The sequence below is a fragment of the Pelobates fuscus genome, chromosome 2, assembly GCF_036172605.1.
Source record: "Pelobates fuscus isolate aPelFus1 chromosome 2, aPelFus1.pri, whole genome shotgun sequence".
Taxonomy (NCBI): Eukaryota; Metazoa; Chordata; class Amphibia; order Anura; family Pelobatidae; genus Pelobates; species Pelobates fuscus.
Genome location: NC_086318.1, coordinates 420,878,495 through 420,897,876, shown reverse-complemented (window position 1 = coordinate 420,897,876; position 19,382 = coordinate 420,878,495). Strand labels below are relative to the sequence as shown.

General features: G+C 39.5%; 1 protein-coding gene across 1 annotated transcript in view; it reads right to left on the bottom strand.

The window, feature by feature from the left end:
* The window catches only part of SPTLC3 (serine palmitoyltransferase long chain base subunit 3), a 138,857-nt gene that overhangs the window by 103,315 nt on the left and 16,160 nt on the right, over positions 1-19,382 (bottom strand). Inside the window, exons 2-6 of the mRNA XM_063444035.1 lie at positions 9,452-9,643; positions 8,577-8,731; positions 7,458-7,606; positions 5,513-5,637; positions 2,761-2,854 (exon numbers count right to left, since the gene is read on the bottom strand). Coding sequence (XP_063300105.1) covers positions 2,761-2,854; positions 5,513-5,637; positions 7,458-7,606; positions 8,577-8,731; positions 9,452-9,643 — 715 coding nt within the window. The remainder of the gene's footprint in view (positions 1-2,760; positions 2,855-5,512; positions 5,638-7,457; positions 7,607-8,576; positions 8,732-9,451; positions 9,644-19,382) is intronic.

Sequence of the window (19,382 nt, the reverse complement as noted above, 5' to 3'; positions counted from 1 at the left end):
AAGACATAAAAATAGCCTAGAAACTACATTATGTTACCTGTACACGAGGAGGTTGCGGAGGTGATTATGGCCAGAGCAAACTATATACGAGCAGCAAGACAACAACTCTCCGATCAAAGCACTATATCAACACACAATATGATCATACAGAAATCCACACAGAACATAAAGCGGTATTCAAGGGCTGCTCTCAGTAGTTGAAATCAGATACAACCCTTGATAATTGCAGATAGAAAAGTAGGCTCATTATACACGCTCCCCTAAATACAGAGAAATAGGGGGTACCTCACACAGACACAGGTGACATGTGGAGCGTAGGAGCCATGAAACAGAAGATCGTGTTAGATGTCCAGCCAACTGTGGTGCACATGTGTAAAAACTCTAGACATGGTCAGAATTGACCAGAAAGCCTCATGCATCTATGAGTGCTGCATGTTTTGGGGGTCAAAGCCCAAGAAAACAGGACAGGTGTCCCCAAATCTGTGTTGTCCAGATACTTCCTGGGACCCTTTAAAAATGGTACCACTTTGAGTGACGTCTAGCCTTTTAACATACCCCTGGAACCAAGGCACATATATTCCACATTATACTTCTCTCTATTGTTAATAATGTTAGAAGCATCCAGCAGAGATAAATATAATTATAAATAAAGTGTGTAACCAATGGAACCATAAGCACAATAATCAATTAACTAAACATGAACTTGTTCCAATCTCAACTAAATGTATAGAGCAGAATATACATATACACACAGAATATACATCTTGAGCTTTTAAGCACATACCACAAGTAACACTATATTTAATAATAAGACTAGTTCATCCACCAGGCATCTTATACCTCGGGTTGTTTACAGTAATGACACTATTCTACAAATATAAGCTGAAAAGAGACTGGAGTCCATCAAGTTCAAAATCTATGAAAATATGTATCTCTGATAACGACATTGGACAGCTTCAACTGAATTCTGATTCAATCAAAATTCCTGGCATGGATTCGGATTTTATGTCAGGACATTAATCCATATACACCGATCTTTGTTATTTTCAGTTTACTTTCTTCTCAAACATATCTCCCAGTTCAGTAAAACAATCACAGATGTAAAGATACACAAAAAAGTCATAGTAAAACGACAGAAAAGATGGTGCTTGTGGATTGCACAGATCTTATATTGTGCCAATATTGTAAAACCGGGTTCTCCAAACTCAGGAAATCCAGGTGTTGTTGAACTACAACTCCCAAGACTCTCTGGCTATCTATTTCATACAAATAATCAAGGGAGTTGTAATTTAGCAACCTTTGGAGGGCCGCAGGTTGGGGGAACCCTGTTTTAATAGATGGTAGCTTTGAATGTTTTAGAACCTTAAAGCAACACTACAAGCACCATGACCACTACAGTCCATTACAGACGTGCCCTGGTGCAACTTAACTGGGGTCGCTACAGAGGAGGCATTGGTGGGTAACTGGTGTAACCCAGGTAAGTTGTCATTACTTACCCTGGGAGGGCACCACGATAATCTTAGGGCCACAGCCACTACAGTGGTCTGTGGTGGTTATGGTGTTTGGAGTGTTCCTTAAATAAATGTAGGTTCCACATGATTTAAGTAAGGTTACAATGTAGAAAAACGAAAACTATGTTGATCAATCAAATTTGGGACTATTTTGTAAATACTATTTTACTACTTTATTACTATTATTAGTGTTGTTTAACATCTCTACACCAACATTTTGCACAACCTGTTTTTTGTTTTTTTTTATCTCTTCCTTAAAGGTTACCATATAGGAACCCCAAAACAAAACAAAAAATTAATAACAAGTCACCAACCTACAGCCTTGCTGTTGGAAAGAACCGTATAGTATGCATCCTTTTTGTCACTCTATAAAATGTGAATACTAATGCCAAATTAAAAATAAATAAATAAGAACACTCAAGTAATTCCCTTAGTAATTGTATTACCTTTTATTCACGATGATGTGTGGTAAAATTGTAATAATATTACGCTAATTCTATCAAGACAGAGGCAGAATAAATCCTGCTTGGGTTTTAATTGTGCAGTTTGGCTATTAGTTCACAACAATCCCCTGCAGGAGCTCAACTCGCCTTGCACCTGAACGTCCCATTGAAGTGGATCAATCCCAGTTAATTTTTACCAGGTTTTATTAAGAGACAAACAGCCTACAGATATCCGTTTATAGAAAGTGACACGTTGTTCTGAGAGCAGCTTTGAAAGAGATGACGGAAGAGATTTATTTAAGAGGAATACAAAGGCAAGGTACTTGCTAAGAACAATCCCTGTAATAAACGTCCTACTTTAACAAAAAGGAATCCAGTTAATGTGTCAAGCAATCCTGAACTATTCAATGAGGGAGTAATTGCTTTTCAAGGGAAAAAGTGAACCTAAGGCATATTATTTTGCAGAACTAGAATATTTATAGTATAATTTTACCCGTCACGGAGCCGAAGCAGTGTTTGGCACCACAAAATGCATGTACTGTGAATACGAATATTATAATATTATAATATATGAACAGGCTTTCAATGCATTATAACACACAAATACTCCGATGCATTGGGTTGCTGTTGCTATGTAAATTATAAGCAAGGTAAAGCATAGTTCTAAAAAATCAAAGACGTAATATAAAAAGAATAGTATTAAGATATATTTGCCCAAAACTTTTAAGGATTTCTGACAACCACCCAGCATGCCTACCAACATACAAAGCAAGCAGATATTGTGTTTAAATACAGCTAACACTTACTATTGTGCTTGAAGATGCGGATGGTCGCTCCAGACAGTCTAGCACCCAGGATTAGAGAGGTGTGGTTCAATTCATCACTTAGAATGAGGCAGCCCTGAAAGGCCAATGAAGATAAGGTCACAAAGATATGTCACCAAAAAAAAAACCGATTGAAAGTTACAGAGTTACAACTGTAGTGCCCCAAAAAAATAAAACCAATTTATAATGGACAGACTTTTGCACGATTCTAACCAATTTTTAAATGTAGTTCAGGACCTCAGACACTTATTCATTTGATTGTTTCGGCTCAGTTGAATACCGTGCACAAGTCTACTACTATCTGCTATTCATTTTTAAATCGTAACTTCAAAGTTTCAAGATGACCTTACATGTGGAGGAGGGAAAAACATAGGGAAAATTTGTCCAAATACACCATTCAAACACATGCAATGTATCCATCAAACGTTTCTGAATAGGTACATTTAGATTTTAACAGCTGAAGAAGAATATGTGCACTAAAAGCTCAAGGGAAAAATAAAATGACTTTATTGGCTGCAGGACTCGTTATTCCTGGCAATTATGAGAACACAAGCTAACAAGTACTAACATTTGTATAGATTGATAATTACATTTAACAATTTACACCATTACAGGATTCCGTTTGTCTTGACTGAAATGTTAGAATGCTTTCAGCATCACCAAACATAGTAGTAGTTTAGTTTTTTGTCATGGTGCAGAGTTAACGAGAAACACCCAATGTTGACAAAGCAAGAAATATATATTTTATCATTTCTAACACAGGCTGGTGTGTCTGGCTGCATCGTGAAAACACGGAAAGTAACATTCACCATTCCAAGCTTTATTGATGCTCTCGGTGAAATACAATTAGTGGAAACCAGGCAGCTTGATGCTCAGCAGGAATATCTACAGGAAATATGCCTGCCCAAACAATAATCCCTTCCTAAAATAGCTGCATAACTATGGTTCCCTACAGTAACTAAATCCAAACACTGTGGAACAGTTAGAATAAAAAAAAATACACCTGCGGGGTGAAATCAGTATTTGCCACACTAGAAAATGCTTAACCCCTTAAGGACCTGGAATAAAAGGGAATCATAACATGTCACATATGTCATGTGTCCTTAAGGGGTTTTAAACCATACAAAATCTAGAAAACGAATACATTGTTACACACATTTTAGCATTTGCAGCAAGTACAGTAACAGTGGGCGGCCGCAAAGGGGGGGGGGGGGGGTGATACAGAGGGGGCAATAGTTCTAGAAATACAACTTTGTATTCCTTGCACTATACCATCCCATCAATGACAACAGCTGGAATGGAGGCACCAAAATAACAGTACTATTGTGCTGGCCAATGAGATTAGGTGGGTATGTAAAGTTTGGCAGCAAACCAAAAAGCACAGCAGCACAAGGAACAAAATACTTCATCCTAACCTTCAGATCATTGGATGAGGGAGAAAAGTCCAATAAGTTTAATTATTATTCTTAACACAAAAATGTGTCTTTGGTGTGAAGGCGGTGCACCGTATAGTTAAAGGGTTAAAGAAAGTTTCCGTTTGTAAAGTTATATCATAGGCTTGTGCTCCCCCCCCCCCCCCCACCACCCCCCTTTTTTATATCATGTAATAATTTTCAATCATTCTGGCTAAGCAGGGCAACGATAGCCGACACAATAAATAAGTTTCTAACTAATAAACTTCTCCAAAGGCAGGAGAAGCGTGTATGGTGTGGTGACAATCATTTGTCGCCCAGGGAAATACCTATGACAGTTCCTATGACACATCGGCTGCTAAGACAATGTCTGATAAACACAGAGGAATTTCTGAAACGTAACAAAGAGAACAGAAAAAAAAAAAGGCATGCAAACAGGAAGACGAGGCTGATGAAAGAGGTAAAGCAAAGGGTGTCAGAACTACCTGATTTACAGGTCAAAGGATGTGTGTTTTATCCTGGTGTTATGTTCCATCTGTACAATTAGCTAATCACAAGACAGCAAGTCACTGGGCCGCTTTCTGTGCAAGTTCTATAAATCATTTAACCATCATCACGTAGATGATCCCGTTTCAAAAACATGCCATGGCGTGAAAACCTACTGTGCAATGATCAGGATTCTTTAGTTTGTTTGAAGAAGAAAAAAAAAATGGACGTGGAATAGATGCAAATATTACTAGTGCTTTTATAGCACCGACATAGTCTGAAGCGCTTCACAGTTTTAGGTGGGGGTTACACTATGGAAAGTAATTGCCAGACAAAATAATAATCGACAGGGAAAAGTGTTGAAGATGTCCCTGCACAAACATGCATACAATCTAGGTGATAAAATGTAATGTCTAATGTTCGTACTGGTGCTGCTTTTTATTTTATGCTGATTTCTCAATGCTGTGTCTTTGAACCTGTAGTTTGTTTTATTTTACTGTATATGAATATCTGAAATGCTCTGCAGGGGAAAAATAAACGTAAAATATAAAATGCATTTATGCAACATTTTACCAGGAAAAAACAAACCAATATTATTTTCACCATTCCCAAGATTAATGCGATTAGTAAATAATATATGTTGGACATCAGATTACTAATTATCCTTAGAAAACCCTAATTAAGGTAATGGCGCAACACTACAATTAGCATCAACTATTCATAAAATACTGCATTTAAAAAAAAAAAACCACATACAAAAAGGGAAGTGTTGATATTAGTGCTCAGGCAATAACCATTAACCGTATCTATAAGACATCCAGAAAACGAGTGTGTACCTTGCCAACTAACGCGGGGATATTTGTCGAATTGGTTGCGAAGCCCATACTGAACACCATAGCTGATTCTACATGAAGGAATTCAGCGACCAGTCTCTCTAACTCTTCATGCTTATCCAAATTGCCTGAAAAACAAAGATTTACTTAATTAATGTGTAAAACCACTTAAAAGCGACACTACGACCTAATGTAACGGTTCTGGCGACTATAGCTTGTTCATGCAGCCTCAGCAATGCAAAAAAATGCCTTTTTTAGAGAAAATGCAGTGTTTGTATTGGTGCCTAGTAACACCTCTAGTGGCAGTCACTCAGACACAGGGTGCAGCACCTACGTTCAGCATTTTCAGGCTCTGCATGGAGGCACTGAACATTCCCCATAGAGATGATATGATATAATGCACCTCTATGAGGAGATGCTGATTGGCGCAGCACGGTTTTGCTGTGCATGCGCAATAGCCTTCCAATGCTTTCCTATAGAAAAGCATTGGATTGGCTGAGATCATCAAAATTGATTATTTCAGTCACGGAGGCAGAGCCAGGTAAAGCCAGCAACGGCAAGACTACTGTGACTTGGGAGAAAAGACCTTTAATCTGCGGAGAGATGGGAACCAGGTACCTAATGCTGTATTTCAGCACTATAGTGTCAGGAATACATGTTTGTACTCCTGATACTATAGTGTTCCTATAACAAAGCCAGCTTAACCCCTTAAGGACCAACCTTCTGGAATAAAAGGGAATCATGACATGTCACACATGTCATGTGTCCTTAAGGGGTTAAAGGACCACTATAGTGCCAGGAAAACATACTCGTTTTCCTGGCACTATAGTGCCCTGAGGGTGCCCCCACCCTCAGGGTCCCCCTCCCGCCAGGCTCTGGTGTGAGGAAGGGGTTAAACTTACCTCTTTCTCCAGCGCCGGGCGGGGAGCTCTCCTCCTGCTCTCCGCCTCCAATCCTCCCTTTCGGCTGAATGCGCATGCGTGGCAAGAGCTGCGCGCGCATTCAGACGGTCTCATAGGAAAGCATTTACAATGCTTTCCTATGGACGCTTGCGTGCTCTCACTGTGATTTTCACAGTGAGAATCACGCAAGCGCCTCTAGCGGCTGTCAGTGAGACAGCCACTAGAGGATTTGGAGGCTGGATTAACCCCATTATAAACATAGCAGTTTCTCTGAAACTGCTAGGTTTATAATAAAAAGGGTTAATCCTAGAGGGACCTGGCACCCAGACCACTTCATTAAGCTGAAGTGGTCTGGGTGCCTAGAGTGGTCCTTTAATTGATAAGGTTCCATTTAATAAGCAGATAACATTCACATCTTAGAATGTTACCAGGTAGATTACTAATGAGGGTTTTAATCGCAGGATTAACTCCAACAGTAAAAACTGAAGAGATTACTGCCTCTTCACCCCATTAAAAAAAAAATTAATGAATAGAACTGAATATTTGTTAACACAATAGAACGCCAACGAATCAATACAGAATATAAAGTCTAAATAATATTATCAAGGTTTGTAAAAATAAACTGACAAAAAGAAAAACCACACAGTTAATGCTTAACAATTTTCGGTAGAGTAGCAGATTTTGACAAGTTAAATAACACTTATTTTTTCCTGCAAAAATGTTTAAAAAAATATTTTGCTATAGCTGAAATTAAATGAACAGTAACAGAATGTCAAATGAACGAGCACACCTTTTAAATAAACACTACATTTGTACAATTCTTACCTACAGATTTTCCATAAAGTTAGTTGTCAGCTCACCATTGGCAAAAGTAATAGAACATGGATAGAACATGCGTACTTTCAAATGAGTGATAGATTATTGACACTTCATACAAAATAAAATGTAAAGGCCAACCTATAATTGTGTGACGTGAATCAACGGAAGAATCGCAGGACGCACATCTTCACAAAATGCAGTGAAATCACAGTGATTATAGTGCTTACCCATCTCCTGCCTGCTGCTACAAACTCCGACACCATGACTTTGCACCATATCCATTACTGGGACCAGGAAATCCTCGTCGTTCTCTGCAAATCCCAGGTAGTTATAAGATCCCATGTTTATGACGTCTTTAATGACTTTCCCTGTGTGCCTACAAGTATAAAATGAAAAAAGTAATTAAGTAAAATTACATACTTATGTCCAAAGTTCTACTGAGGGCAGATCATGTTCAGATTTGTCAAAAGGCCCTCTTCAAGTTAAGTTCATTAAAGACGTTCGGTCATATCGAACTGAATTGCATCCATTTTAAGATTACAACTACAATACAATGTCTCAAGTAATTATTGATGGACAAAGTGAATTAGTTAATTACAAGTTAGAGGAGAATTCTATCCAGGAAAATGGTAGATAAGTTACCAGTGTCTCACATTCCCATGGCAACGGAAACCCCCCTCCCCCCTCAAAAAAACAACCAGGTTGTAACATACCAGCCAATTCACCCAGTAATGAGATATCAGCCCCGGTGAGTTTCCATCTATTTATTAATGTGCCCTAAGAGCCACTCTGGAAATCCATCTTTTCACAAGACTTCACATAACCATATGGTTTATGTTAAACTACTCTCACTTACTGTAGGAGGTAGAATAAATGAGAAAACTGTGCATAAAGAATATATTTGGGGGATCAAATTAACTAAAAACAGACTGGTAAAAATGTGACATGTAAACGTCAGAACAAAATTGATATGCATATATAAAATATAGGTGAATTCATTAAAGTGCTCCAAAATAACAAAGTCTTGTTCATCCAAAGAATACACCCTTATCCAATATGAATATGAATGTATATCGAAATAGTGTAAATTGAATGCCTCTGGCAATACAGAAAAAAAAAAACATATACCGGTACTTGAATAGCAAATTTAAGCGTGCAATATTATACTATGATTTGCAGAAGATAAAAAAAATAAAAAAATAAATAAGGAAATACTGTCAAGAGAAGCAAATCTGAAAAGGGAATTGCAATAAGGTATATAAATAAAGATATCAGAAATATATCTAATTTCTTTCCATAGAAATACACACACACACGTATAGTCACTGACTAGTTGACAGAGTTACCTATATGTCCAGTTGTAATCATCAGTCAATCGTTCCATAAGGTCAAACTGCGGTCCCGGAACACTGCAAATGGGGCGATTCCAGTTGTCTCGTACTCGCATATAAAGATTTCGAGTGTAAAAATTTTCAAAGTCTTGATATAGGGGGACGAAATCCTGTATGGAAAATAAATAAAACGAAGTCAGCACAATGCAGTAGCCCCTGCCCCCTCACAGCCAGCAGCCCCAGTCTCCCCTTCACCCAGAGCAACCCCATCTCCCCCGTCACACTCTAAATCTCCAGGGTGTGTTAGAAGGTTGACATAGGGTACATATAGGCTTAGAATGCATCCTGTTCGCCAACATAATAGATATCAATATCTATAAATGGACAACAGTTGGTATATATTGGATTAAAAACCTAATCTCAAATCTACAGATTAAATAATTTGACCAATTACATAGGTTTATGAGACTGCAAGGTCTTTTCTTAATTAAGAATAAAAAATGATCTACAAAAATCTTATGATTTTTCCCCCTAACATGGACCTGCTTTCTGGCACACGTTTCTTTTTTTTTTTTTTTTTTTTAACTGAAATAAGATTTCCTCCGAAACTAAGACCTATTGAGTTTTTCTGGGATCTTATTTTCCGGGAAAGAAGGTATTTACTATACATATTAAATATTGCACATTTAAATGGGTAATGTCAAATAAAAATGGCAAACAGGCTGCAAATGTCCAAATATTTACTAATTTATTGTTTTGAAATACACTTCCACTGTCTGATTTGAAAAACTTTAAATGAGCAATAAAATGAAATCAACACACAAAATGCCCCCACCCGCCCCCACCCACCCCCACCCAAAAAAAGAAAAAAAATTAAATATCCATCTTACTTTCTGTTCTTGCCTCTCCTCGGCCATGTGGCATTTCTCTAGACCCCATGCTCTCATAAAGTCTCTCAAGTAACCAAACAAAGTGACCAATCCATAGCCAATATAGGTCATTACTGCCACGTACATTGGGGCTTCTTCAAAGGTTTCAACAAACGGCTTCTTATAAAGGCTGTAGCCATTCGCAGTTCCATTCTGTTTGAATAGGAAACACATTTAAGGAAAGAATTTAAATTTTCATATCTGACCCTCATTTTATAGTGGACGAAGGTCATGCCTTTTCATAATGGACTTTTGTAAAGTCTTGTATACACACACACACACACACACATCTTATCAGCCAACCTTGTCCACATACAGGACCTTGGTTTCAAATAAATACATACATGAAAATTGAAAGGACAAAAATTGCTTACCTGTATCTTGAAAGAAATAAGAACTAAAAACACATTATTGCATAAATAGGGACACACACACACAAGGCGGGCATTTAATTCTAAACAAATTAAAGCATATATTTATTTTAAATGTCTCGGCATAAACCAAATGACAAGGTCCAAAGACGGCTGAAACGACCATCTGGGGTTCCTGTATCTCTCGTGTGTAGGGAATGTGCCAGCATTTTGGATTTGGGCTGCCCTCATGAGCAGGATCATTCTAATATGTTAATGGTAGAGGTTTTCTCTAATTTAACAGACTCTATTCTGGACCTGAGCAGGGACTAACCGGAGGGCAAGCTACCAAGTTTTTGTCAGTCCTCAGTCTTCTCATATTCTCAGTTTTTGCTTCAAATGATTTTTGAACGCAAACCAATGCAGTTAATCCCAAAACACACTGTACTTTTATTTTCAGTTGCGTTGGTAGGAAAAAGGAAGGAAGAAACAAAGTGCATCAGTTTCATTTCTCAACTATACAGTGACACTAAGCTTTCTTTATTGCCATTTGCTTCTTCAGTGGAAAAGGAGTATATTAGGTCAATATTAATACGTTTTAATTCTAAAACCATTTTACAGAAGCCTTCTGTTGTTCATGTTTAATTTTTAATCATTCATACTTACTTCGAGCCAGATTAGTCTGTTAACATCTGACCCAATAAAAAGATTAGTAAATCATGGACCATTCATTGCAATAACTGCTCATCAGGTGTTATGGGTTTAAAAGGAACCTGGAGGCACCCAGACCACTTCAGTCCCTCAACCCTGCAATAGCAAATTTTGCAGTTATTACTTCCTGGGTTAACTCCACCTCTAGTGGCTGTCTACCTGACTGCCACTAGAGGGCTTCCTGGTTTAAAACTGACTTTTGGTCCGTTATCTGATGATGGACGTCCTCATGCTCTGCATGAGGACCTCCAGCAACAGATTTTTCCCCATAGGAAAGCACTGAATAATGCTTTCCTATAGGGAAATCCTAATGCGAGCGCAGCTATTGCCACACGTGCACAGTAGGTCTCCCTTGCCAGTTGGCGTTGGCAAGGGAGGAGAGTGGGCGGATCCTGACCCAATGCTGAGGCGCTGGATTGAGATAAGTCATTGAAGGGGTTTTACACACTTCAGGGCTGCAGGAGGGGGGCACTGTAGGATTCTATAGTGCCAGGAAAACTACTTTATTTACATTCTAGTCCAATGGTCACCTATGGCACATGCGCCATGCATGGCACTCAAGGTGCTTTTGTACGGCACTCAAGGCTACCAGAGGCTACCAGAGGCTCTGGCCTACCAGGAGACCCAGCGGGAATTAAGTTTGCTACTGCAAAGCGAGCAGTGATTAAAGGTGGTGAGTGATAATCCTCAATTTACATATTGCAGCAATTAGAGGAAGTAAACTCCCAGTACCTGCGAACAGAAATCCACAACGTTGTAGAGCAGCCCGCGTTGGCTATTGCATCTCCTGCCCTTGACCTGTATCTAGCCAGCCTGGGGACCTGGAAGCACAGACACTGCTAGATATACACAGAGCTGCAGAATAAGCCCTTACAAACAGCTCATACACAAACACACACAGTCCCCATAAGCACAACCCCACAAACAGCTTCTCACATGCAATGCCACAAGCAGCCCCACTTATACACAGACCACCATACACTCAATGTGACATATCATCCACACACAATTCCACAAGCATCCCCCATGCACAGGTATCATAATCACAATACCACAAACTACTTATGAACATATGCAATATAACACCCACATACAACTCTACAAAAGCAACTGCAGCACCCAAAAAAAACACAAGCAGTAAACTGTAACATACACACCTCAAAATAAACAAAATAGGACCGCCACGCCAAGATCTTGTTTTGGCACAGTACTACTAAAAGGTTGCCTACTCCTGTTCTAGTCCACAACCAAGTATGAAAATCTGGATAAATATCTCTGCTATATACACTACTCAGTCAATGTATAGATTACTATAGGGTGGTTCAGTGTGTCTAACATGCTGCATCATGTATCGAGCGACAATCTTACATGCAGAATTCCTAGTGGAATTATAGAATTCAGTGGTTTAGGGTTGCAAGCTTCTATTTGTTCTCTCATATCCTGCACGATCGCTGGCTATGCCTTACTAATGTCACAATCTATGTATGTTGGCAATATCGACGAGATTCCAATTCTGTATGTGTTTACTCGCCACTTCACTGAAGATACCCACTCGTGTTAAGATTATTTACCCTGAACAAGTTCTCAGGAGGGGTGTGTTTTCTTTAAAGCATTTTTTTGGAAGAAGGAATGAGGAGAGGCTACTGCCACAGTAAAATAAAAGGGAACACACACACACCCCTTTTGACTCTCATTCGTACAGTCAGGGAGGTTTTCTTCTGCTTCCATTAGCTTCACAGAGCCAACAGGAGAGACAGGTGCACAGGGCTAGTGTACCCCTGCCTTTCACCATTCTGAGTGAGCTTAATTATAGCTCATTGAGAAGCATAGGAAAGCCACAACTGCCTGAGCATGCGCACAGCTCCAGCACATAGGCCTCTCGATAAGAAGCTCTGTTCGGAGTACTCTCTGCCACAAGCTGAAAGTTTATGCTGGGGAAGAAGTAGAGGGTCCATAGTAGCTGCAGATCTAGTAATGCAAGCCAAGATATTATATAATCACCAACGTTTTTTTTTTGTACATGTTTTTGTGGTATATCTACTAAATAGTTGGAAAATGCATTTTCAATGGAGCGTTCCTTGTATATTTTTATGATGCAATCCTGCAACAATACAGGGAACCTCGATCCCTCTTCAACAGCCATCTTTAACTGTGGCCCCCTAGACGATTCTGAACTACAACCCCCACGATTCTCTGGCCACCTATTCCAGCCAAAACAAGTCTGGAAGTTTTGGGCAATCAACATATGTGGGGTATCCCTGCTCTAACACTTTAGTCAGTAGAAATAGATCTAATCTTCATAAGGAGTCATGAATTACTCTATACCAGGCGGACAGTACATTCCTTTGGTAATTAATGGGAAGAGCACCTGACGTCCATTTCATTATTAATTCATTTATTTAGAATTTTTATTTAGACATTTCCAAAACTTACAGATAATAAATTATTAGAAAGAGGGCTCAAGAGTGAAACATTCAACTGGATATAAGCAACATCCGCAGTGTTATTTACTAAACGGAGAATTCAAAGTGAATTTCAAATTTAAGGCACAAGTAGCTGAAATCGGGAAATTCTGTAAATCCGCTATGCTTTCCGTTTCATCTACTTAGGTGTAAAATTTTAAATTCACTTTGGCGAATATCCCCGCCACTGTCCAAATTTGCAAAAGATAGGAGTAAGATATTTTAGAGCATCAATCAATACCCTCACTTACTATCCATAAGTACAAGTGGGCAAACATTATATGTATTTATCAAAACCTGGTAGCAAAATACTTTATCATCAAGTGGGAGATAACCAATGAGTGTCCACAATGTGTCTGTTTTATTTAGAACACGAAAAAAGCAGACAGGATGTAATTCCCTTTTCTCGGAAACAGACTTTAGATTTGAATCAGATATTAAGTTGCCAAACCACGGCTGATGATATCGGTTTCCTTTTTAAAGCTAACCCGTGCCATCCTAAATGGCAGCCCATGTGACTAGCTATTGCCACTTCTCAGAATCTCACAGAATTAGTTTACCAACTCTAACATGAGTCAAACTGAAAGAGAGAACTCAACACATTACCATCCACTTCCAAGCACAATATATGTTATAATGTGAAGTGGGTGCTGTCTGTGGGAGAGAATATTACCACTCAATGTACTGGCCCGAGAACGGACACCAGTGTTCTCTTACCTTAAAAGGGTTAAACATACAGGAGCACTACACACACTTGATAGAAGTGAAGTGGTGTGGGTAACTTCAGTGGTCCTTGAATCAAACTTGCCATTTTAACCAACTCGTGTGGACATAAAATCCCCCCACATTAAAAATTACAATAAAACCATTTAGAGTTAAAGACAAAACTAAAACATATTTAATATTAATAAAAGTATTAAAAGTAGTAGAAAAATTACAAGTTTAAATTTTTTTGTATGCGATTAGATTTCATTTTTGTAGTTTTTTTTAAATGCTTTTATAGTAAGAGAGGTCACCTACCGATAACATATTGTACGGGATATACCGTATTACCATAAAATAGCTTGTCTAAACATTTCAAAGCGTTTTATAAGGTGAACTTATACTGGACTCTCCCTTTAATAGTTTGTAAGCATGTGATTTTTATGTTATTTATAACTGCCAATAACTTTTGCTCTAAGAAAAAGCTGTAAAGATGAAAGATTATTGGATTGCCTTCCATTTACTTTGGGCAATAGTTATGTGCTAGTTAATTTATAATCAGATTCCAGAAACTACTTGTAATAATTTGTATTTCATCAGCAGCTTAGTGACATACGAGGGCTGTAAAGAGATTTTATCAGTTACTGTATCCAAGCAGACTTGCTTACCTTAGGAAATCACATGAACACAATCCTCGTGCTCTGCCTATCCTGACCCATCAGGAATTGTATGATTTTATTTTCCCCATTTATATTTTTTAAAGGACCACTACAGTGCCAGGAAAACATGCTCGTTTTCCTGGCACTATAGTGCCCTGAGGGTGCCCCCGCCCTCAGGATCCCACTCCCGTGGTGCTGAAGGGGGAGGAAGGGGCTCCCTCTGCGCTGGGACTCTCCTCCCTCTTCTTCCGTCATCTGCTGAATGGAGCCGTGCGCGCATTCAGTCAGTCTCATAAGAAAGCATGCTCAATGCTTTCCTATGGACGCTGGCGTCTTCTCACTGTGAAAATCACAGTGTGAAGCGCAGAAGCGCCTCTAGCGGCTGTCAATGAGACAGCCACTAGAGGCTGGATTAACTCATAGGTAAACATACAGCAAAAAGGGTTAAACCTAGCTGGACCTGGCACCCAGATCACTTCATTAAGCTGAAGTGGTCTGGGTGCCTATAGTGGTCCTTTAATGCACATCTAGCTAAGGTGGAGGGGGAGGTGGCGCCACAGATGAAAAAAACCTGATTATAAACTATTCAAGACACTACATAATAAAATCGATATAAGAAAAAAAAAAAAAAAAAACAGTTTGAAATATAGATAATGAATAATAATTAGGAGTCCAAAATGTAAGTATCGTTTGTATAGTTTATAATCAGGTTTTTTTTTTAACCCCACCTGTGAACCTCGATCCCTCTTCAACAGCCATCTTTAACTGTGGCCCCCCTAGATGATTCTGAACTACAACCCCCATGATTCTCTGGCCACCTATTCCAGCCAAAACAAGTCTGGCAGTTGTGGGCAATCAACATATGTGGGGTCATACTGGACCCTCCCTTTAATAGTTTAATAGGGCCTGTGAGTGAGCCCTATTTTTTTTTTAGGTGTGCTGCCTTATATTTATCTCTGTAAGGTATATTAGCGCTGATCCTTTGTACATACTTTTACCAGCACGTCCTATAGGTTAAGTAGGCGGCCGCCTAAGGCGCCTTCTTGGGGGGGAGAGGAGGGCACCAGCAGTGGCTTTACTGCTTGTCTGGCCGCCCCCTCTATCAAGTGTGGTTGATTATATATAGCCGGCCGCGTTACCAGGCGCTAGGGAGCACTTGTTGGTTCGGCATTCACCACAGCCTGCTAAGTCAGGACCCCTCTCCTAGTCAAGCACCGCAGCAGCGCAAGGGCGAGTCATTCACTCGCTCCCGCCCCTTGCCCTGTACGTGGGTACAAGAGGGCGGGAGAATAACAGGAAATGGGGCTTGGGGAAAAATTTTCGGCCATTGGGTGCAGCAAAGAAGACAGGAATGAAGAGTAAAGTGGAATGAAGAGTAAAGTGCAATGAAGGTAAGAGAGAATGCACAGTGTGTTTCATAGAATGTGTGTCAGTATGTTTCAGTCAGTATGTTTGTGTATGTCAGTCTGCTTGGGTCTGTGTGTGTGTATGTATGTATGTATGTATTTATGTATGTATGAGTCTCTGTGTGTCTGCATGGGTCAGTGTGTGTGTGTGTGTGTGTGTGTATGTATGGGTCAGCATGTGTCAGTGTGTGTGTGTGTGTGTGTGTGTGTATGGGTCTCTACGTCTGCATGGGTCAGCGTGTGTCTTTATGAGTCAGTGTATGTGTGTGGGTCAGCGTGTATGTGTCAGTATATGTAATTCTGCATGAGTGGGTGGCAAAAATCTTTTCACCAAGGGCGGCAAAAATCTTTTCGCCTAGGGCAGCCCTGGGTACATGCAAAGTCATCATACTAGCAGTAGATTTACAATTGGCATTTTAGGTAGTGGGTGTGATTTGGGTTATGAATTAATATGTTGGGTGGCCCAAAAGTAGGTATACCGTTGAATCGATGACAACAAAGTGACGTTAAATTTCAGGTATTTAAATATCAGTGTGGCATTTGGGAAGAATAGCGCAGGGCAGATAAAAGAATTTAGAACTTATAATGCAAAGTAACATATACGTTTTGGGCCCCCCTGCATTTACATTGGATTGAAAAACATGTTGAAAAATCTTAGATGAAATAGCAGCAGGAAGTCAGTCTCTCAATTTTAGGAGTCTATTTCATACCCTCAAGTGTCCCAATTTAGGAAAGATATTCCCTGTCGTGGGTCCAAATCCATGTGTCCCTCTTGTCTAGGAATTAAATGGTATTTGTTTGTAGCAGAGCTCCACAGCAATAATACTTTAAACTACAATAAACGTGTTTACAAATCAGTCTGTGTAAATAAGATACATTGCTTTTGCTCTAAATTTACATTTTAGCTGGAAAAATTATTAGTAAGTTACCGGTACCTAAAATTTCTCAAAACATCCCTGCCCCTGGCCACACACCTTTAACACAAAAACAAATCACTGCTTGAACGAGCAACATGGATTTAGAGAATATATTAGTTATTCCCTAAAAAGTGTAAATTGTTGAGAGGTAATTTCAGTGTATTCAGAGTGAATACCAAATTTGAGGCCAAAATGAAACCAGTTTGGTTGTAATGGTCGAAATGTGAAATTCACGTTTAATTCCTGAAAATTCACACTTTCCATTTGTAGCATATTTTTTTTTTATATATATATATATATATATATATCTTTCTTTTTTTTCATAATGCGAGCCGAAATGATAAATAATGCCACACGTTATAAAAAGTAATCACAGCTTTATTTGTGAAACCATCTGGACGTTTATAGTAACTTGTGCTTCACTGTTTACACTTTAGGGGTGAGTGGAGGGAGCGGTGTTTTTAAAAGCTCCCATAAAACCACTTTGCACATCCACATCATTGGTTGCCATAACATAGGAAGCTCTGGTCTGTCTCCATGCCAACCATATCGGCTCCATATAATTCTCACAAGCAGGCAATTTATTCCCTTGTGCGTAACAGTGATACACCCAAGGAATAATATTTTGAGGATCTTCAGAGAAAAAAAAAAGTACTTTAGCATTTTAAAGATTTAAATAAAGGATTCTTATTTAGTTACCATGGGGTGTAATAAACAAAATAGAATGAAAACCAATTAAATGACATAACTAAAAAATAGAAAGAATAGAGATGGTGTCCATTCAGCCATTTTGTGCCACACCAACTCACGGTTCTGCTCTTTACAATTTGTGGGATAAATAAAAATCAGAAAATGTGAGCAACTCCCCACGTTATCCATATATAATAATTGGTATATGAGAATACATTTCTGACTTTCATTCTTATTGTACCTTCAGCAGCATTGCTATTAAAGGGTTACTCCAAGCACCATGACCACTTCAGCAATTTGAAGTGGTGATGGTGCCTGGAGTCGGTATGTGCAGTGTTTCGCTTCGATACATTTTGCTGCATGTATGGAGTTGTACCCCATCTGTTGCTGGAGGTGTAACAATACGTCTGTCAGCGACATTGGGGTATCACCAGAACTAACGTAGCCCCAAGGAACGAGCGCAGCTTAGCGGATAAGGGCCCTGACAAAGCTAGGGGGCTGGCTTAGGTGAAAGGTCTTTATCCAGTATAAATAGGCAGCCATTTTAGATTTCCTCGGTTTAATTTACTTAATTTCGGGAGGGGTGCTGGTAGATTATTTGCAGTGCTGCGTATATTATTTATTTTGTATGCAAAATATTGGTCCTTGCACAATCACACACGCACACTCACCCCTGGCTGTGGATGGAGAGCTGGAAGTTGCCCCATGTCTCCCAGGCTATTCCTGCCAATATGGCCGCTGGTTGAGCTGGTGGGGGGCCAGTGCTGCTCCAGCTGGGAGAAGCTGACAGGGGGCTGTAGGGAGCAATCCCCACAATGTGTTATGGTCACAGAGAGGGAGGGGGCTGAGGAAGGAGGAAATGTGGATATCAGCCCTGCCCACTCTGATTTAAAAAGACAAAACCAAACCACTGCTATGATGAATAGTACACAATCTATTACAGCACCTAAAAGATTTAGCTGCACTTATTGCCTGCACATAATGGCTGGCGTCTGAGGGGCCACTTGACCTGGCGGGGACCCAGGTTACTGAGTAGACCAGACTGGGGGACTGGGTCAGGCTGCAGTGGTTTTAATGATTGGGGTAATCTTTTAATTAAAAGCTTATTCTGAGTTGTGGTCCCCAGAATTGTGAATTTGGCATCTTGTCTTGTAATCAGTTGTTGATTTTTGCAGAAACAGCTACTTATGATAAACCTGCGTTTAAAAGCTAACAATTTACACAAACAAACATAGAAGTACACCACTACATTACAATGTTAACGGTACATCAATACACCCCTACATACACACACACACACACACACACACACACACACACACACACATACACACATACACACATACACACATACACACATACACACAGAGCAGCATAATAGGCTATAAAGAAACGTTTTCTCCCTAGTATAGCAGATTTCAGATTACCTAGTTTTGTGTTCCGATTAGCTTTACAGCACTTTACAAACCATATTACCTTTAGAAATTAATCCTGGAACTGATGAAAATAATGCTTTAACAGAAAGTCTCCACTTAGCTAAACAATTCAGCATTATTCAAAAACCAGTTAAATTATATAAGGATTATATTTAATTCCTATTTAAAAGAAAAAAGTTAAAGGGACACTATAGGCATCCAGACCACTTCTATCTCATTAATGTGGTCTGGGTGCAGTTTCCCTGCCCCTCTTAGTCCTACAATGTATATCATTGCAGTTTTAGAGTTACTACAATGATTACATTGCAAGGCTAAGACTGCCTCTAGTGGCGGTCAGAGAGCCACCAGAGACACTTCCTGGTGTCTAGGTGACATTTAGTCATCTAACTAACGCTGGTCATGCTCACACTCTGCATCAGGACATCCAGCGTCAGTTAAATCCCATAGGAAAGCATTGAAGCAATGATTTCCTGTAAGAAAGGTGTAATGTGCTTGCCGTGCATGCGCATTAGCCCCCCACCCCAAGTAAGATGACGCTGGAGGAGGCGGAGTGCCGACC